Source organism: Bombina bombina, chromosome 3 (genome assembly GCF_027579735.1).
Source record: "Bombina bombina isolate aBomBom1 chromosome 3, aBomBom1.pri, whole genome shotgun sequence".
Lineage (NCBI taxonomy): Eukaryota > Metazoa > Chordata > Amphibia > Anura > Bombinatoridae > Bombina > Bombina bombina.
The window spans coordinates 1,096,800,194-1,096,823,057 of record NC_069501.1 but is presented as its reverse complement, the minus strand read 5'-3'; the positions used below and the strand labels follow the sequence as shown (position 1 = coordinate 1,096,823,057).

At 38.5% G+C, this 22,864-nt stretch overlaps 1 protein-coding gene across 4 annotated transcripts in view; it reads right to left on the bottom strand.

Moving 5' to 3' along the window:
* Positions 1 to 22,864, bottom strand: part of SUPT20H (SPT20 homolog, SAGA complex component) — a 234,912-nt gene that overhangs the window by 36,524 nt on the left and 175,524 nt on the right. For all 4 annotated transcript variants that reach the window (XM_053708432.1, XM_053708429.1, XM_053708431.1 and 1 more), the window contains exons 19-20: positions 18,907 to 19,213; positions 3,495 to 3,649 (exon numbers count right to left, since the gene is read on the bottom strand). In XM_053708432.1, the coding sequence (XP_053564407.1) occupies positions 3,495 to 3,649; positions 18,907 to 19,213 (462 nt within the window). The remainder of the gene's footprint in view (positions 1 to 3,494; positions 3,650 to 18,906; positions 19,214 to 22,864) is intronic.

Below are 22,864 nucleotides of genomic sequence, written 5' to 3'. Positions count from 1 at the left end.
ATGTTTGGCAGATGTTCCAGACGTTCAGTCTTTTTGTCAGGCTTTGACCAGGATCAAGCCTGTGTTTAGACCAATTGCTCCACCCTGGAGTTTGAATTTAGTTCTTAATGTGCTTCAAGGGGTTCCGTTTGAACCCATGCATTCCATATATATTAAGTTGTTATCTTGGAAAGTTTTGTTTTTGGTTGCTATTTCTTCTGCTCGTAGAGTTTCTGAGCTTTCAGCGTTACATTGTGATGCGCCTTATCTTATCTTCCATTCAGATAAGGTGGTTTTACGTACCAAACCTGGTTTCCTTCCTAAGGTTGTTTCTAACAAGAATATTAATCAGGAAATTGTTGTTCCTTCATTATGTCCTAACCCTTCTTCTAAGAAGGAGCATATGTTGCATAACTTGGACGTAGTCCGTGCCCTGAAGTTTTACTTGCAGGCGACTAAGGATTTCCGTCAATTATCTTCATTATTCATTGTTTTTCTGGAAAGCGTATGGGTCAGAAAGCTACCTCTCTTTCCTTTTGGCTGAAGAGTATCATCCGTCTGGCGTATGAGACTGCTGGACAGCAGCCTCCTGAAAGAATTACGGCTTATTCTACTAGGGCTGTGGCTTCCTCATGGGCATTTAAAAACGATGCTTCTGTTGAACAGATTTGCAAGGCTGCAACTTGGTCGTCTCTTCACACTTTTTCCAAATTTGACACTTTTGCTTCATCTGAGGCTGGTTTTGGGAGAAAGGTTCTTCAAGCAGTGGTGCCTTCCGTTTAGGTTCCTGTCTTGTCCCTCCCTTTCATACGTGTCCTATAGCTTTGGTATTGTATCCCACAAGTAAGGATGAAATCTGTGGACTCGTCGTATCTTTGTAAAAGAAAAGGAAATTTATGCTTACCTGATAAATGTATTTCTTTTACGATATGAAGAGTCCACGGCCCACCCTGTTTTTCTACGACAGGTTTTTATTTTTTGTTAAACTTCAGTCACCTCTGCACCTTTGGCTTTTCCTTTTTCTTCCTAACTTCGGTCTAATGACTGGAGGTGGAGGGAAGGGAGGAGCTATATATACAGCTCTGCTGTGGTGCTCTTTGCCACTTCCTGTTAGCAGGAGGATAAATCCCACAAGTAAGGATGAAATCTGTGGACTCGTCGTATCGTAAAAGAAATAAATTTATCAGGTAAGCATAAATTTCCTTTTTTTTAATCCTTCATGCAATAGTCAGAGTTAAAAGGGACATTTTAGTCACAAAGCCAATACAGTGGTGTTCAATTTAAATAACTTTTACTTAACATATTCAGGTTAAACTTCACGTGTAAATATTGTGCATTCATTTTTTAAATACAATGTCCCTTTAAGTATATATATATATATATATATATATATATATATATATATATATATATATATGTGTGTGTGTGTGTGTGTATATATACAGTATATATATATATATATATATATATATATATATAGACACCTATACTTATTGTATATTTACACACTTATGCATCATATTTAAAAAGTCAGCAGTGGTTCTTTCCTATTTTGGACTTTTATTACTGTTAAAACCTTAAAGGGACAGTTCACCCAAAAACGTTCTCCCCTTTAAATTATTCCCAATTAACCTTTTTACCTGCTAGAGTGTATTAAATTGGTTGCAAGTAGCTCCTTTACTCATATTTCAGCATTTGAAATAGCTGATTTAGCTTGTGGTTTCCCAACCTATACTGAAAGTTTTGATACTGGCGTATACGCTATTGACAAGCCTAAGTAAACACAGCCAGCAGAAGAAATTACACTCCCAGTGGTGTGCAGGATAGTTAAAGGGACAGTCTACCATAGAATTGTTATTGTTTTAAAAGATAGATAATCCCTTTATTACCCATTCCCCAGTTTTGCATAACCAACACAGTTATATTAATATACTTTTTACCTCTGTGATTACCTTGTATCTAGGAACCTTCTTCCAGCCCCTGATCACATGACTGTGACAGTTTATTATCTATTGTCTTAAATTTAGCATTGTTTTGTGCTAAATCTTAAATAACCCCCTGTGCCTGAACACTGTTATCTATATGGCCCACGTGTACCTTCTGTCTCTTTGTGTTGAAAAGAGATTTAAAAAGAATGTGATAAGAGGCAGCCCTCAAAGGCTTAGAAATTAGCATATGAGCCTACCTAGGTTTAGTTTAAACTAAGAATACCAAGAGAAAAAAGAAAATTTGATGATAAAAGTAAATTGGAAAGTTGATTCAAATTAAAAGTCCTATCTGAATAATGAAAGTTTAATTTATACTAGACTGTCCCTTTAAGTAATAACATGATAATTTTCCATTGTTCTCTCTATGTATTGAGCTTTGGTGTTCCAGACAAATATAAGATAAGGAAGCAAGTCTGTGTACATAAAAGTGATATCATAATGAGATCTGATATTACCTGAAGCTCAACCCATTGTAATAGGTTGTAGTTTCAAAGCACAAAACCAGCTACTTCAGATACACAAATAAACCCGAAAATGCAATTTCTCAAATATGTTATACTCTGCAGTTGGTATAACAAATCATTTAAAATACATTTATGGAAAAACAATTTTACAGTGTACTGTCCCTTTAAAGGGCCATTATAGGCGGGGGAAAAAATATGACAAACTAAATATTTAGAGCATTTCGTTTTAGGACTATCAACCCAATAGTACTGTGTGTTTAAAGGGACAGTCTAGTCAAAATTAAACTTTCATGATTCAGATAGGACATGTCATTTTAAACAACTTTCCAATTTACTTTTATCATTAAATTTGCTTTGCTCTCTTGGTATTCTTTCTGGAAAGCAAAACCTTGGTAGGCTCATATGCCAATTTCTAAGCCGTTGAACTGCCTCCTATATCAGGGCATTTTTGACAGTTTTTGACAGTTAAACAGTGATAGTTCATCTGAGTTATATAGATTACATTGTGCTCACTCCTGTGGAGTTATTTAAGAGTCAGCACTGATTGGCTAAACTGTCTGTCAAAAGAACTAAGATAAGGGGGCAGTCTGCAGAGGCTTAGATACAAGGTAATCACAGAGGTAAAACGTGTATTAATATATGTGTTGGTTATGCAAAACTGGGGAATAATAAAGGGATTATCCATCTTTTTAAACGCAAAAATTTCTGAAGTAGACTGTCCCTTAAAACTCTGCACTCCTGGTCCTGAGTGAAATTCGACACTAATATAATCAGCATCACTAGTCACACAACTCAGATGTGCAACTAGCGCTGCTGATTGGACCATCTCCTGGTTCTTCTCGGGACCAGCAGCCACTGGTCCTAAGCAGCACTTCTACTGTGTGTTAATAGTTTTAAAAGTACATGCTCAAACTAATTTTGTCTATAATGACCCTTTAAAAATCCTAAAATGAGCAGTCAGGATACATACAAACAAGTCAGCAACTTATTCTAAAATATATCAGACTTTTAAAATATCCAGAAACAATTTTGTCTTCTTGTGCAACATCACTACAATACTAACCTGCCTGAGAGGCAGACGGCATGGCGGCCGGCAGTGCACCTGGCACCAGGCCTCCTGATGGTAAAATGCCACTCAGATTTATCCCTGCAGGGGATATGGCGCCAGAATTGCACCCCAGCATGGCATTTGAGCCACTCATCAATGTCTGTGGGCCACTGTGAAACAGGAAAGAAAGTGCATTAATTTCGGAAGAAATGTGCGACCAAAGAACCAGGAAGACTATGCAATTCTATCCTTTAATACTACCAATATTTAAATAGCGATGGTCTGAAATAAATATTGAATCTATTTTTAGTGGCAACCTAAAAAAAACACAGACGATAAATGGTGGATTTTATTTCTTTAACATTTAGTGAATTACATTAAATAGTGGTTTTGTACATATGGTTGCTATGCATTCTTGCTTGCGTTTGATTTGGAATTTAGAACATAACATGTTTGATTGTTTCTTAACACTATAGATACAAAAAGCAGGATTTTGTATTTTTTTTAAAACTAGAATAAAGAGCAAATAAATGTTTTGTTCATATGGCCAATTGTTAATATGATTAAACATTAATGTTTAATATTTTGTATTCATAGCAACAGTTCAAACCTTTAGCTCACAGAAAAATATGGTGCGGGGTATTGTAATTTCATATCTATACTAAAAAGTAAATTATAGTGCAGTATCTTTAGAGTTAAAATGGCATTAACTATTTCATTACTCAAGTGTTTTCCCCAGGACATTTTTCATGGGTGCCCCACCCGGCTAATTTTATTGACCACCCAGCTAAAATTTTAGACAAAAATAAGATAAATTAGCTAATAATAATGTTCAATGCTTGTTGCTCAAATTATAATTAAATAAATCTATGTGAAATTATGCAATTAATTTGTGCTTTGGATAGCAGAAAATGTTGTTGTAGCCACCCGGCTACCTTATAAAGCCACCTAGCTAGCAAAAACGTCTGTGGAAAAGAGTTAAGCAGATAAAGTCCCACTTTGAGTCGTAGAGAACTGTAGCCCAGAGCAGGAAACCGCCTGCAGCTGCACATCTCTGCCAGTCACTGGTTGTGTTCTTCTCTGGAGCTGCAGCGCTTGCAGCTCAATGCGGAACCTTACCTGTGTAATTAACCCCTTTATGGACGAGTACTGCATGAAAAGACTCCACGCTGAATTAAATTGTCAATTTTCCCAAATTGTAGTTTCAACAAGGGGTTGAAGGTCATACTCTAGGCTTCAAAAGCCTGACCCTGCTAAATTCTATATTATGATTGTTTGAGCAGTATAGTAGCTCATAAGGAGTATATCATTGGACTGCGGAATACAAAATGACAGTTTAAATGTACTATATTTAAAATATATTCTGTATGGAAATCTTTTGCACTGCTGTCCTTAATAGCTGATCATTTTATAAAAAAAAAAAAAATAAGTCTGAAGTTTCTTTAAGAGAGAGATAGAAGAGGAGGCAGGCTGCACCCCTCCCACTATATGTATGAGACTGAGCACTAGAGCCAGAAAAATTGCAAACTATCTTTATAGTGAAGCCTTAATCCCAGATTTATTCTCACAGATATGTTGAAGAAGTCATTAGAAAAAAAGATGATAAAAAAAGAATGAAAAGAGGATAATAATAAGAAAAAAAATTTACAGTCTGTGACACAAAAGAACAGGTAGATGGTGGGGGGAAAAAAGCAAGACAAATAAAAGTAACTAGGACAAGCAGACAACATAGAAGCAAATACAAATGAATTTGTTTTTTTACCAGATATATTTAGAAGCCAAAAGAAGTGAGAGCGCAGAAATAAGACAAGAAGAGATATAGCAAAGTTTTATTGATGGAAAATGTTTATTGTAGGGTGTGATATATTTACTGTGCATTTAGTTGTAACAAAAATTAAAAGTGAAAAGGAAAAATTTGATTTCTAACTTACAAACAAAGCAAACACAAAACTAGAAAATGCAAAAATGTATATTTGAGCCCAAGATAAAAAAACACAAACCCTGCGATTTTAACAACCTTATATCTAGGGCTGATAAAATTTCTAAAGCTGTAAAGACTAGTTTAATTACCAAGGACAAACGGTTTATGAAATGCACCTTTCTTGTGATATAGGTATTGTCTTATGTCAATACAGCGTCTACATTTGCAAGAGCAAAATGGTATATTGAAACAATTACTTTTTTACCTTACCTTATAAATGTATTTATTTTATTGTCGTGATAGTCCACAAGCTATTACTCCTGGGATTCACCCCCTAATCACTATGAGGCAAGGATTTCTAAAGCTCTAAGAGCACTTAATCCATCCCACCTCACTGGTATTCAAGTCTGACGTGTAGTCAACAAAGGAGAATGCTGAAAGTTCCTTTATTTGCCTGTAGGGTATGCCGTGCTGAGCGCCTCAGGCCTGCCACGGCAGAACGCTATTTTTTCAATGAGTTGATGTTTTCACCTCTTAGCCAATAGCCGTGTGGCCCAGTTAGCAATATGCTGTGTAGCTAGTTGGCTAACATATCCTCATTAATTAAATAGAATTCTGCCGTGTGTGGATGGGCAAATAAAGGAACTTTAACATGAAGTATTTTCAAAAACGCTAGGATTTACCATCACATTAAAAATGTTCTTATCGTGATGAAAATAAGACAAGAAACAGCAAAATTTTTTAGAAAGTCTTCCAGCAAAGGATATTGCCTAAACCAATAAAAACTTCAAAGACAAAAGCTAAAATGTCCAAAGCATGCAAGTACTTAAAGATAAACCTGTAAAGCTTGTAACCCCCCCCCCCCAACAAATAATGTTCCAAAGAGAAGAAATTGGTTGAGACATTTGATATAGCCTGACTAAGCCTGAACAAAACCTAGATGTCAAGACATTTAGCGATTTTCCTTTAGAATGGAGGGGGAAAAAAACAACAAATATGACTCTTTAAAGAGTTAAAATGCCAGCTAAAACCCTGGTTTTCATAGCAGCAAAGAAATAACTTTCTGAATAATTTTATAAATTTTACTTGTAATATACATTCTGGTCTGAAACAAGGTGTTCAATACAGCATTAAAGAAACCTAAAATAGGTAATCAATCTATCAAAATTACAACTCCCAGGGTTTTCTCAAAGGTCCTGGTAGCATTGCTGGCGGTGCTCCGTTTGCAGGGGGTTGCGGTGGCGCTGTATCTGGACGACATTCTAGTTCAGGCACCATCTTTTCCACCGTGGAAGTCTCCAAGGTGGAAAAGATGACATCTCCACCAGATCTGCATAACAGATTCTGCGAGGCCACGCCGGAGCAATGAGAATCACCGATGCCCTCTCCTGTCTGATCCGAGCAATGACCCGAGGAAGAAGAACAAAACGGAGGAAACACGTATGCCAGACTGAACTTCCAAGGAACTTCTATTAGTACAGCCTGAAGATCCCTCGACCTCAACCCGTACCTCGGGAACTTGGCATTTTGACGAGAAGCCATGAGATCCAACTCCAGCTGCCCCCATCTGAGAATTAAACTGGAAAACACCTCCGGATGAAGTTCCCACTCCCCCTGATGAAAAGTCTGTCTGCTCAGAAAATCCACTTCCCAATTGTCCACCCCTGGAATGTGGATCGCAGACAGACAGCAGTTGTGAGCCTCCGCCCACTGAATAATCTTGGCTACCTCTGTCATGGCCAAGGAACTCTGAGTTCCTCCCTGATGATTGATGTAAGCCACTGACGTTATGTTGTCCGACTGAAACCTGATAAACTGGGCAGAAACTAGCTGAGGCCAGGCCAGAAGAGCATTGAAGATTGCCCTTAGCTCTAGAATATTTATAGGAAGAATCGACTTCTCCCGAGTCCATAGACCCTGAGCTTTTAACAAACCCCAGACAGCTCCCCATCCCAGCAGACTGGCATCTGTGGTCATGATCACCCAGGAAGGTCTGTGAAAACAGGTTCCCTGAGAAAGAAGATCCTGAGACAACTACCACAGAAGAGAATCTCTCGATGCCTGATCTAGAACAATCTTCGGAGACAGATCCGCATAATCCCTGTTCCATTGTCTGAGCATGCATAACTGCAAAGGTCTGAGATGGAACAGAGCAAATGGAATGATATCCATAACTAAGACCATCAAACCAATAACCTCCATACACTGGGCCACTGACAGCCGAGGAGAGGACTGAAGAGCAAGAAACGAATTGAAGATCTTTGTTCTTCTTGCTTCTGTCAGAAAAATCTTCATCTCTAGAGAATCTATAATGGTCCCCAAGAATACCACCCTTGTAGCCGGAATCAAGGAACTTTTTCCCAAATTCACCTTCCAACTGTGGGAGCGTAGAAAAGACAACAACTCCGTGTGGGAGCTTGGCTTGTTGAAAAGATGGCGCCTGAACTAGAATGCCATCCAGATACGGCGCCACCACAACCCCCTGCAAACAGAGCACCGCCAGCAATGCTCCCAGGACCTTTGAGAAAACCCTGGGAGCTGTAGCAAGACCGAATTGAAGGACCACAAACTGAAAATGCCTGTCTAGGAAAGCAAATCTCAGAAACTTGTGATGATCCCTGTGGATGGGAATATGCAAATACGCATCCTTCAGATCTATTGTTGTCATGAATTGACCCTCTTGAACCAGAGGAAGAATGGAAAAAATAGTTTCCATCTTGAAAGATGGAACTCTGAGAAACTTGTTTACGCTCTTGAGATCTAGAATAGGTCTGAAAGTTCTCTCCTTTATGGGAACTCGTAACAGATTGGAATAGAACCCCAGCCCCTGCTCCTGAACCATAACAGGAACAATCACTCCCATGTCGGAAAGATCCTGAACCCAACGTAAGAACGCCTCTCTTTTTATCTGGTCTACAGATAACCTGGAGAGAAGAAACCTGCCCCTAGGAGGAAAAGTCTTGAACTCTAGACTGTATCCCTAAGACACAATATTTACCGTCTAGGGATCTGGAACATCACAAACCCAAGCCTTAGCGAAAAAGGAAAGTCAACCCCCACAAGATCCATTCCTGGATCGGGAGCAGACCCATCATGCTGACTTTGAGTCAGCAACCAGCTTTTTAGATTGCTTCCCCTTGCTCCAGGACTAATTGGACTTCCAAGAGGGCTTGGACTGTTCCTGCTTGGAGGAGGAAGAGGAAGACTTACCAGAGAAGTTACGAAAGGAACGAAAATTACTCTGACGACCTTTCTGTTTATTTCTCTTATCTTGAGGGAGACAATGCCCCTTCCCAACCGTACTATCTGAAATAATCTCAGCCAAACCCGGCCCAAACAAGGTTTTACCCTTGTAAGGAATGGACAAAAGCTTAGATTAAGAGGACACATCCGCCAACCAGGACTTCATCCATAAAGCCCTGTGCACCAGAACAGCAAAGCCAGAAATCTTTGCCCCCAAATTGATAACCTGTAAAGAAGCATCCGCAATAAAGGAATTGGCCAACTTCAGAGCCTTGATTCTATCCTGAATCTCCTCAAGAGGAGTATCCTGCTGAATAGAATTCGACAAAGCATCAAACCAATATGCTGCCGCACTGGTAACAGTAGCAATACACACAGCAGGCTGCCATTGGAACCGCTGGTGAACATACATCCTTTTAAGCAAAGCCTCCAACTTCTTATCCATGGGATCCTTAAAAGAACAACTATCCTCAATAGGAATAGTGGTTCTCTTAGCCAAAGTGGAAATTGCTCCCTCCACCTTGGGAACCGTCTGCCAAGAATCCTTGATAGAATCAGCAATAGGAAACATTTTCCTAAAAATTGGAGAAGGAAAAAAAAGGAATTCCAGGCTTCTCCCACTCCCATGCAATAATCTCTGAAGCACGATCTGGAACAGGAAAAGCTTCCACTGCGGAAGGAACGTCAAAAAACCTTATAAGCTTACTAGACTCATCCAAGGTAACCAAAACCTCCTTGAGTAACAAACGGAGATGCTCAAGCTTAAACCTGAAGGAAACAACCTCAGAATCAGAGGAAGGAATTACACTATCAGAATCTGAAATTTCACCCTCAGACGCCACAGAAGTGTCATCCTCCTCAGACCTATGGGAAGGAACATTTGACATAACTGCAACAGAGTCAGAAACCTTAAATTTCCTTTTGTGCTTCCCCTTGTAACACAGGAAAAACGGACAAAGCCTCAGATACTGACGAGGATATATGGGTAGCCATATCCTGTAAAGAAAAACTAACCTGAGATGAAACGCAGGGCACTGCATGAGAAGAGGATAAAGATTGGGATGATTGGGGAGAAAGCTGCAGTATAGCTTGAACAGGAGACCCCTGAACAACATTCTCCTTAGACAATAAAGGCTCTGAATTAAAAAGCCTATCCCTGGGGGCGGAGCCTGTAGCCGAGCAGGGAAGATGTGTCTATGCTCAGCTCCGGTTACCGAAGCTTATTTTATTTTATTTTGAGCATGAAAAAAATTCTAAATTACATTCTCATAACCTAGAGATCATACTGGAAAGAGACTTGGTACCTACTCTTAAGCCGTATATATTTAGAAGAGCTAGATTAAGATCGGGGCCTACACAGCCACTTCAAACTCACTTGCGGCCCAACTAGCTAATACAGTCATCGGACCTGCTGCCGCTATCGGGAATGCTTAGACTGACAGCCCTTCACAAATACCGTTGCATCACCATTTACGGCCTTCGAACAGCTAAGCGACTGGACTTAGAGAATCATGACTATCTCTACTCTACAACTGACCGTGCCAATGGCTCTTTGAATTGAGCCTGCTGCCCCTGGTGGATGGCATACTCTGCAGCTCAATGTCAGCGCCAAATTATGGAAATTGTCATTCTAACTATTCTGACTAGAAAACATCACGGCCTGCGCTAATCTAGCGATCCTGTATAATTTTGGCTAACCACCGATCACGACCGACAGAACCATCATACCGCAGAGTCGCAACTTCTTCATATCCACAGATGGCTCTGACAGCGGCGATTTTACGAGCATTAGAGTGCTTGCAGGTAAACATGGAGGAGCGACTACGAGACCTCCGACAGGAAATTGTATACATGCTTCCTCGGACACCTATTGCTGACAGTCAGTTTCTTACGACTGATTCACCTACACAGGAACAGGTTCCCGTACTGATAACCCCAGAGGTGAACACACACCAGCGGGCAGCAGTTCAAGACATCCCCTTAGAGACTGCTGGAACTCAAGGAATGTCTGGAGGCCGGACTGTCACCAGGACACAGATTATGCCCACCAGTAGAGTAATCGTGGTATCCAAGTTTGCAGGCGAGAAACAGCAAGTACACTCTGTAACGCAGCCACCGTGTATGATTCAGAGTGATTGGAGGGCTATTCCTAGCTTTAAGAGACTTTCAATATATCGAGTCTCCTCATGTATTATCGCCCAAACTCAGACCCAATTTGACACCATTGGTGTAGGTTAAAAGAAAGACTTTATATACAGCACCTCAATTTCAGGTCCTTTACTGATCTGTATTCCCTGTGTACCAGGAACAAGCCAACACCATAATGTTACCCCTATGGGAAATCTATTGATACCTCCAGATAACATGACAAGTGTTAGAACTTATGATGGTTACTCACCTGAATGCCAAACCTAACACTGGACATTTCTACACCCAGAGGCTCACTACTAATGGGATCCTGGGAGGCTTCCTTAATGCCACTTGAACCATAAGCAACCCTGGGTTCCTGTCACAGGAGGATCACCGCAGACTGAAGGCCATAGGATGCTCTTAAGGGTTTAGTGTAACTCATGTTCTGTTTTCCACTTGAACTTTTAGGGTCACATATTTATTAATGTATATATATTAATGTATAGCCGCACTATTTTTTTCTCGTTGAGCGTATAGCTCTCAATCTACTCATACTTCTAATGTTAATCAGTACATATCGTTTTAAAGCTGCCAAAGTTCAGGTTGGTTTTACATATTTTCTTTAAGTACTTAGGCATTAGAGACTGTTAGTCACTATGGGACAAATACGATCAGTGGAACCGGAGGCCTACCTTTACCAATCTAATATCCTGTAATGTATAACCCCCTCTCTATGTATATCATCACATGTAGATTGAGAAATGTATCTTTATAAACAGTTTGGTTCTGTATTCTAGCCACCTTTTATAGCTTACAGCACTTTATGTTTTAAATATATGCAGCCCTGCTATCCTATTAAGCCATAGAACTTTTTGATTTAGTCTTGGTGGCAGGCTTTACCATAGCTCTTTCAATGCTAGCTAGTAAATTTTTTAAACATCTTTATCTGCCCCTCCAGTTAGCAGACCACATTAAAATGTATGTAGCTCTAACTAGAACACAGCTAATGACCTCTATCTTAAATGAGTTACTCTAAAGCTAATATTTTCTTAAGCCTGAGACATGTTGTTCTGCTGTATCATTAGCCAAATAGGATACCTCAATTAAGCTCACCTGAATTACGAATAACTTAAGTGTTTTGACATATCTCTTCATTTATATTGAGGGCAGGCCTGAGTTTGTCTCTAGCTGAGTAACTGGCATCCCAGTACTTCTGACTAGCTGCTATGGGTAAAAGTTTTTTGACACATACTGGTCTCTCCTATATTTATAACCGAAGAGAGACTCTTTATCTTATGCCATAATTTACTCTGAATCTCACTATAGCTACAGATCTATGTATGGAAGCAATCCTACACATTTTCTACCTATTAGAATGATGTAATTAGCTGTTATAGAAGTCCACAATTTGAAGTTCTCATATAGCTGTTGGGTAAGATTAGTCTGATATTTTTACTTTTCTGTTAAGGACATGTTTCCTTGTAGTCTTTATCAGATGTTCATATATAAGGTATTCTCCTAATTATTTGCTTGTACATGCTAACATGTTTCATGTGACTTATGGTGATGTACTATATGTGGGTTATACATGTTTTACTTTTTTCTCCTAAAAATACTAATCCAGAGAAATGACTGACGGCCCCTCCCTACCAACAGCTTGTCTTGTGACATCCACTGGTTCATATGGTATATGCTGTGTGTATTCATCTACTTTTATTAGGGAATAAAGCCCAAGTCTCTTTTACAGCTCATTTATCTGACACAGGCCATATGATTACTACTCACATATACCCTTGTAACAACCCCTTACTACGGTAAATAAATTGCCCTCCCCTGCCTCTTATGTCTTACTCAGGGTGCAGGATATAAGCTAATAAGTGGAAATTACTTCTTTTTGGAGTCCCCTAGAATACAACCTACAGTTATTAACCCACCTCTCTAAGATTACCCTTGGTCCCCTACACTTCCTAGGTTTGCATGAACATTTTCAGGGGCCTCTCAAAATTTACCATTCTTAACCATCACCATTTTTTTTTTTTAATGTTAGAACTAGTGTTATAGGGGGTATTTGAGTCTTTCTTTCTTTCTTCTAGAACCCTTACTTGATATAATAGCTGATCTTACTTAGGACACCCACAATTTACCTATGATTCCCAGCGCCCAAGATTTATACATTCTCTATACCCACTTCCTTACGCTACACAAATGATTGTAAGAGCACTCTTATATTTTACTCTGATTACCCTTAGCCACATCTGACTATAACGTAATATTTCTACCATCACCTTTCATAATTGATACCACAAAATACCAATTTGCTGGTAGGTGGCCCTTATGTCAATGGCCAAGAGGGTTTATTGTATGCAGCTCTTGATAGCATCAAGCAGGATTAATATCAATGATACTAAATAGCTGGTCTCATCAGCAGGTTTTCCTATGTATTGAGGTAGGTTATTTAAAGTAGATGTGATAGGCACACTCTGAGTTGCTCATAACAAGGGGATCCTCTGACTTAGTTTTCTCTCTGAGGTCATGTGTATTGTGCTTGTCAGGATACCATATTGATATATTTTTGTACATGTGTATTCTTCTCCCTTCACCACATTGCTCTGTCATTTTAGACGGTTCCGCCCCCCTCCCCTCCTTAATTTCACATAAGGCGGCTCTTGCCCCCTGAACCCCCCCCTCTATATAATTATAAAACTGAAGTTCCACTATATTATGTCCAAACTCTTTACTGACACATTAGTCAAACATAATCTGAGATTTCACTCTTATGTTCTTTATTTCATACTGTAGATTTTCCTATCTTCACATAAACAATTATACTACAAAACATTGCTCTATATTTTATGGGTATAGCTCTTTTATTGCTCTACCTACACACCTTTTAATTGCTTCGATAACAATTACTTTTATACATTGTTCCTTAGGAGCACAGAATTGATACCCAAAAGTGTAACCTAACTACTACTTTGTTATGTGAGAAGAGTGTATATGTTATTTCTATGCAAATATTGTCAATGGACGAATCTTTGCTGTTTCATTTCTCTTAACTTCAATAAAAAATTGTTTTTCAAAAAAAAAAAAAGCCTATCCCTGTAATGCAATGTTCTCTCAATACATGAGGAACAAAAAGGGATAGGTGGCTCCACATTAGCATCTAAACATAAAGTGCAAGTAACAACTTGCAGGTCCTCTTGGTCCATCTCTAGCACACAATTATAAACGTTACTATCTCTTTAAGGAAAAAACGTTAATAAAATTGCCAAAAATAAAAATGAACCCTAAACCCTTACTGCACACCTCTACACCACAACAAGCCCTGCTGATGTGCTTAACTGACCTCTCACAGACCAGAGGATAAACAGTAGCCAAAAAAAAAATCCGGACTCCAACACTGGCAGCACCCGCTCTGCAAACACCGGAACAGAAAACGATAACCTCTCACTTCCGCAACTCAGAAGCAACTAAGGAAGAGCGTCCAAAAATTTGTGCCAAACTCCGCCCATCGTGGGCGTACATAACCACCTCCCGGCCGGCATTACACTCATAGAATAGAAAGTGCGTGACTCAATTTGTCTCCAAGCAGTCCGCTGCTAATACACACAAAACACCCACATTAATAAAGAACCATAACAAGGAGAGCTAATTAGCACTCCTAAACAGAGCCAAAAATCCTAAACCTCTAACAGTGCCCCACAAAAGCTGCCACAAAGAAAAAACCTGCACAGGAGCAGGATCCGCATCCCAAAATTATTAACCCCATAAGTGCCAAACTTTTCTGCTTCCATATCAGAAAAATAAAAATAGCACTTACCTCCATAACAGTCTGCCCGGCAGCAGGGCAGCTCACAAGGTTTGAAAGGCTTCATCCTCACATGGACCTGTGGAAACAAAAAAAGACCAAGTATTCCTACTTAGGCTTTAAAAGAAGGGCAGCACAAACAACTTGGGAGGCACAGTGGGGATTATACCCCACAAGTTCCCAAATGCTTAAAAGCCACCACTGCTCTACTGAAGAGACTGACATGGACTACGGCTAAACCCCAAAAGACCAGAACAAACCTGCTCTGTCTAAAAATAAATTCTTGATTGAAGAATGAGACACCTAACTTTACCCCTCCTTGCAACTGATACAAGCAAAGAGAATGACTGGGGATTGCGGGTAGGGGAGTGGTATTTAACAGCTTTGCTGTGGTGCTCTTTGCCTCCTGCTGGTCAGGAGTGATATTCCCAACAGTAATTATGATGATCCGTGGACTCACTGCGTCATTAAAAATAAATTTAAATTTTTACAATTATGTCCCTTTATGTATTAAGTCCTGGGTAGCTCTACAATGCTAAAAAAAAGCTTTTGAATAACCATATGCAGGGATGAAAATTTACATTCCTCACAATATAGTCAGGCAATTTCCTGATCACAACTGTTTCTAGTGAAATAAGTGATCTAGTGAAAAATGTGAAGGAAGGGTATTGTGTAGTGTGTGTGTGTGTGTGTGTGTGTGTGTGTGTGTGTGTGTGTGTGTGTGTATATATATATATATATATATATATATATATATATACACACACATATACAAACACATATACACACCCTCCACACTACCAGGACAGGAAGTTTTTAGAGATTACAGCTCCCTGTTCTCTAACTGTATAGTAATTACTCCTGCTCTGTAAAATTCTGTCCCTCAACTATCACAAACAGCAGAAGCATGGAGCCAGGAGCAGCCTTATAGCAAAGTGGTCTATAAAATGGATTCAGGAGGTAGAGGAAAGAAGAAAACAGGTAGAGAGAGCAAATGATTAAAGCAAAAGTGTGGGCAAGCAGTGAGGGAGGAATGTAAAGATATATATTTGCAAGCTGTGGAAAAATAACAGCCTATTATGAGGAGAAAGTGAGAGCGCATGAGGAAGAGAAAAATCTAGAATTGGAAAAATTAGGTTTAAACTGAGGAACAGACATCCCAACCTACAAAAACTAATTTCAGGGAGGTGGCTTCCACGGCTACTGCGCTGCGTGCCCCCTCCCCCCGTTATATACTGGACACCTTGAAACCCTAAATAAGATAGAGACAAAAATAAAGTAGCTTCCCACTAAACTCACCTTAAAAAAAAAGTAGCTTTATTACACAACCACATACAACAAACCTATTTTCCAGGTGATTATATGCTTGTTGGATGTTCAAATATTTTAGAATACAAAGTTTAATTATGTTATGTACTCATAGTAGTCAGTTTGATAAGGACCTGACAGCAGGGGTGTCTATCTCCTCCCTCACTGGGGCGCACTCTCTTTGCCCTATTTCTCAGTTCTCACTCAGCCTATGCTGCAGCCGATGTTTCCTGCTGCTGATTCTCCTCCTCCCCCAAGAGCCTTATCGCTGTCTCCAAGCAGCAGGAGGGAGCGTGGCAGACACACAATAAACTGAAAGTAAAGACAGACTTGCTGTGACAACACCTTCCTGCTCAATGACGTCATCACAACTAAAGGCATTCTGTAAAGAAACACTGTTTCTGGATTTGGGCCAAGTTGGATCATGGTACTTGTAGTTTCAGGGTGATTATATTTAATTTGAGGTCGTCAGGGAGCAGCTATTACAATGAGGGAGACTCCCTGAACTTCAGGTAGAGTTGGGATATGTGGAGGAAAGTGCTAAATGTGAGGTTGGAGAAGAAGAGTGTGGTGAGATGAAGGGTGCACTTAAAAGGAAGGTAGGAACAGAGAAAACTTTGAAGACTTCAAAGTGAACACAAGAAATACAAATGGGCAATTAGACAAAAAGAAAGGGGCACATTAATGAGACACTAGTGATTTTGCATTAAAGTGACATACTTATATGCTAAATGACTTGAAAGTGATGCAACATAACTGTAAAAAGCTGACAAGAAAATATCACCTGAGCATCTCTATGTAAAAAGGGAAGATATTTTACCTCAAAATTTCTTCAGCTCACCAGAGTAAGTGCTGTGTAAACAGTTATACTTCAGCTACTGTCCAGCTGCAAGGTGGAAAAAAAAACAATAGCCAATCAGCATTAGCAGTGCTGAGGTAATGCTTTGCCTTTGCTGTGATCTCATGAGATTTCACAGCACTTACTTAAAGGGACACTGAACCCAAATTTTTTCTTTTGTGATTCAGATAGAGGATGCAATTTTAAGCAACTTCCTAATTTACTCCTATTATTAATTTTTCTTCGTTCTCTTGCTATGTTTATTTAAAAAAAGAGAACATCTAAGCTTTTTTTTTTTTTTTTTTTTTGTTCAGTACTCTAGACAGCACTTTTTTATTGGTGGATGAATTTATCCACCAATCAGCAAGAACAACCCAGGTTGTTCACCAAACATGGGCCGGTATCTAAATGTACATTCTTGCATTTCAAATAAAGATACCAAGAGAATGAAGAAAATTTGATAATAGGAGTAAATTAGAAAGTTGCTTAAAATGTCATGCTCTATCTGAATCAGGAAAGAAACATTTTTGGATTCAGTGTCCCTTTAACTGAATAGGAAAATAACATGACTGTGCCTGCACATGACAGATGCACACTCCCTTGCAAGTCCTCGGACAAGCACCCTGACTGGCTGCTTCAAGTCTCTTTACAGTGGGGTGTGAATACTTAGGAAATTTGAGGTAAAATATCTTTCTTTTTTACACAGAGATGTTGAGGTGATATTTTCTAGTCAGTTTTTTACAGCTATGCTGCATCAGTTTCAAGTGCTTCAACATTTGGGTATCATGTCCCTTTATTCTAAAAGAGGGTATTTCAAAAAGTTTTCCAGTTTTATTTTGGCTGAAAAATGTACTGTCCTGAACAAAGCAACAATCTATGGCAAGCTAGCAAATGAGTGTCCCTCTCCACCAATAGTGCTGTGGCAGTTTTCTTTATAAACAGGTAAACAACTGATACTATGGTATTACTTTTATGTTCTTTCTACAACATGTATAAATTGTACTCTTTCATGCGTATGGTAAATGCCATTTAAGAAAACAATAAATGGGAATAAAGAAAGAGTTCATGAGAAATATTTAAAATTATAGTTAAGAGAACTTGTGTATGGGGATACTGATGTATGGTTCCTTTAAAGGGTCATTAAACTGAAACATATTAGAAATATAGGTTAAAGCTATTTAAATGTATTTTAAAAATAACATGAGCTGATATATAGTGTATATGCACAGCTCATGTAGCCAAAGATCTACCGATAGACCATAAAAAGGCCTCCAAGCGTAAAAAAAAAAGGCTTTTATATTTGTGCCGATTGGATTCATCCATTTTTCAAAAACATGAAAAACTCAAGTGATGTTCACATTTAAGTTCTGATTATAGAATTTATTAACCTGCCTTGCACATAAACAAAACATCCCAAATGTGGCCCCTCTTATTGAACATGTTTTATATTGTGACTACAGGCATTTACATTCATATATAATAAGCCAATGATAATTTTGTTTAATTTCTTAGTAAAAAATTAAATATGCAGTTTTGTAAATCCCACCAGTATGGTCACAGCTGAAATAAATACCAGTGAATTGCAATTTTACAATTAGGAATATTTTTGAAATACCAAAAAGTATTAACAATAATTAATGAAATAAAAGTTATCATTGTTTCACTGATACAAGGAACACGCAGCATATACTGTATGTCTTGTGCACAAATATTGAAACACATAATCTGCTCTGCTGGCAATGTTGTGTATTGTATCAGCAATGACGAAAATTGAGTTGTCGATGCTATAGAAGAGAATGCTGGCTCTGAGCAGTCATGGTATTTGAATGCAGGTGCACACGGAATATCTAGATATTCTCTGCTTGTCAAAGCTGTCAGTGAGAAAGTGATGGCTTTTCCTAGGAACATTTTGCTTATACTTAATATTGCAAAAAATACTTCTATTCAAAACTGATCTGTACTAATGTGTATTTCAATAATGGCTGCAATGCCCCTTTAAGTAAGCATTAAGAGTGTTTTAAAGGTACATTTTAAATTATTATTTGTATATTCTATATTAGGCTTATGTTTGTATATTCATTTAGTGCCACATGATTTAACACAGATTAACCAATGCCATTTCAGAAATAAATGTTAAGTATGGACAATATAAAAAGCTACCACAATATACAAAACTTACCACACAGAGCCAACTACATTGATGAAGTTAAGTCCAGCAGGGTTTGTCATGACTTGGTTGGAAGATGTTCCTGTAGTAACAGATGTTACCATGGAGGACAGTGGAATGGTCATAACAGGCAGTCCCTGACTCAGAGACATTTGCTGCTGAGCAAACGGAGTTAGCAAAGTGGGTTGTGAATTAAAACTTGGGTCTTGGGGTGTGGGAGTGACAGAAGGGGTGAGAGGAGTTGTGGTCAGAGCATCAGGAGGATGCGGTGTCGATGAAGGGGTGTTGGTAGGAGTAGGTGGTTTAGGAGTTCCAGATCCTGCTCATTGAGAAAAATAAAAAGTACTAGTACAAAAAAGACATTTACTCCTTAACTGGTACAAATAAAAATGACAAATATTTCTTAGCACAAGGAAAAAACAAACAAAAACAGACTGAATCCGTCACAGACTTACAGAAAAAAAAAACAAAAAAAGACTTGTAGGTTTCTCCCAAATGCAATAATAACATTAACCTGATATTATTTGGACCCAACAAACAGACAGAAAAAACACACACCTTATTTACAAGTTGAAAATGCTTCAAACCCATTTAATGGCAAGACAAATCAAATAAATATAAAATGAGGTTAGTGATGGGCCGTATGCTTGTCGTTGAAGCAAACATACTCAAACTCAGCACTGGTAATCTGCATTCACTTAAATACATTATAGGTTTTTTAATCATTTCACACAATACATGCAACTTTAAAAATCCAAAATCACAGATATAAAGCCAGAGATGCAATCAGTCATTCATTTACTTCCAGTAGGTATTAAGCCAGAATTCCTTGCAGCGTACTGCATTACATTGCTTGCTTGGCTACAACACAACAGACGTATTTGAGACAATAAACTGCATGACTATGGACAATTATACATATTCAGCATCTTTCATGCATTCATAACAATGCCAGAGAGGCAATGATAAATTATTAAAACATATTATATGCTTCAAACATCATATCATTTATAATTTATGGCTATCAAGTTATACAAACATAAAGCTGCAGCAGCATCAAACCATTTATCATTAAAAACAGCAGCTTTTAAAATGCATATTTCTTTCATGTAATTAACAAGAGTCCATGAGCTAGTGACGTATGGGATATACATTCCTACCAGGAGGGGCAAAGTTTCCCAAACCTTAAAATGCCTATAAATACACCCCTCACCACACCCACAAATCAGTTTTACAAACTTTGCCTCCAAGGGAGGTGGTGAAGTAAGTTTGTGCTAGATTCTACGTTGATATGCGCTCCGCAGCAAGTTGGAGCCCGGTTTTCCTCTCAGCGTGCAGTGAATGTCAGAGGGATGTGAGGAGAGTATTGCCTATTGAATGCAGTGATCTCCTTCTACGGGGTCTATTTCATAAGGTTCTCTGTTATCGGTCGTAGAGATTCATCTCTTACCTCCCTTTTCAGATCGACGATATACTCTTATATTTACCATTTCCTCTACTGATTCTCGTTTCAGTACTGGTTTGGCTTTCTACAAACATGTAGATGAGTGTCCTGGGGTAAGTAAGTCTTATTTTCTGTGACACTCTAAGCTATGGTTGGGCACTTTATTTATAAAGTTCTAAATATATGTATTCAAACATTTATTTGCCTTGACTCAGAATGTTCAACTTTCCTTATTTCCAGACAGTCAGTTTCATATTTGGGATTATGCTTTAAATTATCATATTTTGTCTTACCTCAAAAATTTGACTTTTTTCCCTGTGGGCTGTTAGGCTCGCGGGGGCTGAAAATGCTTCATTTTATTGCGTCATTTTTGGCGCTGATTTTTTTGGCGCAAAAATTCATTTCCGTTTCCGGCGTCATACGTGTCGCCGGAAGTTGCGTCATTTTTTGACGTTATTTTGCGCCAAAGATGTCGGCGTTCCGGATGTGGCGTCATTTTTGGCGCCAAAAGCATTTAGGCGCCAAATAATGTGGGCGTCTTATTTGGCGCCAAAAAATATGGGCGTCGTTTTTGTCTCCACATTATTTCAGTCTCATTTTCATTTGCTTCTGGTTGCTAGAAGCTTGATGTTTGGCATTTTTTTCCCATTCCTGAAACTGTCTTATAAGGAATTTGATTTATTTTGCTTTATATGTTGTTTTTTCTCTTACATATTGCAAGATGTCTCACGTTGCATCTGAGCCAGAAGATACTACAGGAAAACCACTGCCTGCTGGATCTACCAAAGCTAAGTGTATCTGCTGTAAACTTTTGGTAGCTATTTCTCCAGCTGTTGTTTGTAATAATTGTCATGACAAACTTGTTAAAGCAGATAATATTTCCTTTAGTGATGTACCATTGCCTGTTGCAGTTCCCTCAACATCTAAGGTGCAGAATGTTCCTGATAACATAAGAGATTTTGTTTCTGAATCCATAAAGAAGGCTTTGTCTGTTATTTCTCCTTCTAGTAAACGTAAAAAGTCTTTTAAATCTTCTCTCTCTACAGATGAATTTTTAAATGAACACCATCATTCTGATTCTTTGGACTCTTCTAGTTCAGAGGATTCTGTCTCAGAGATTGATGCTGATAAATCTTCATATTTATTTAAGATGGAATTTATTCGCTCTTTACTTAAAGAAGTACTAATTGCTTTAGAAATAGAGGATTCTAGTCCTCTTGATACTAATTCTATACGTTTGGATAAGGTTTTTAAAGCTCCTGCGGTTATTCCAGAAGTCTTTCCTGTTCCTAATGCTATTTCTGCAGTAATTGCTAAGGAATGGGATAAATTGGGTAATTCATTTACTCCTTCTAAACGTTTTAAGCAATTATATCCTGTTCCGCCTGACAGGTTAGAATTTTGGGACAAAATCCCTAAAGTTGATGGGGCTATTTCTACCCTTGCTAAACGTACTACCATTCCTACGTCAGATGGTACCTCGTTTAAGGATCCTTTAGATAGAAAAATTGAATCTTTTCTAAGAAAAGCTTATCTATGTTCAGGTAATCTTCTTAGACCTGCTATATCATTGGCTGATGTTGCTGCAGCTTCAACTTTTTGGTTGGAAACTCTAGCGCAACAAGTAACAAATCGTGATTCTCATGATATTATTATTCTTCTCCAGCATGCTAATAATTTCATCTGTGATGCCATTTTTGATATTATTAGAGTTGATGTTAGATTTATGTCTCTGGCTATCTTAGCCAGAAGAGCTTTATGGCTTAAGACTTGGAATGCTGATATGGCTTCTAAATCAACTCTACTTTCCATTTCTTTCCAGGGAAACAAATTATTTGGTTCTCAGTTGGATTCTATTATTTCAACTGTTACTGGTGGGAAAGGAACTTTTTTACCACAGGATAAAAAGTCTAAAGGTAAAAACAGGGCTAACAATCGTTTTCGTTCCTTTCGTTTCAACAAAGAACAAAAGCCTGATCCTTCGTCCTCAGGAGCAGTTTCAGTTTGGAAACCATCTCCAGTCTGGAATAAATCCAAGCCTGCTAGAAAGGCAAAGCCTGCTTCTAAGTTCACATGAAGGTACGGCCCTCATTCCAGTTCAGCTGGTAGGGGGCAGGTTACGTTTTTTCAAAGAAATTTGGATCAAATCTGTTCACAATCTTTGGATTCAGAACATTGTTTCAGAAGGGTACAGAATTGGTTTCAAGATGAGACCTCCTGCAAAGAGATTTTTTCTTTCCCATGTCCCAGTAAATCCAGTAAAAGCTCAAGCATTTCTGAATTGTGTTTCAGATCTAGAGTTGGCTGGAGTAATTATGTCAGTTCCAGTTCCGGAACAGGGGATGGGGTTTTATTCAAATCTCTTCATTGTACCAAAGAAGGAGAATTCCTTCAGACCAGTTCTGGATCTAAAATTATTGAATCGTTATGTAAGGATACCAACGTTCAAGATGGTAACTGTAAGGACTATATTGCCTTTTGTTCAGCAAGGGAATTATATGTCCACAATAGATTTACAGGATGCAT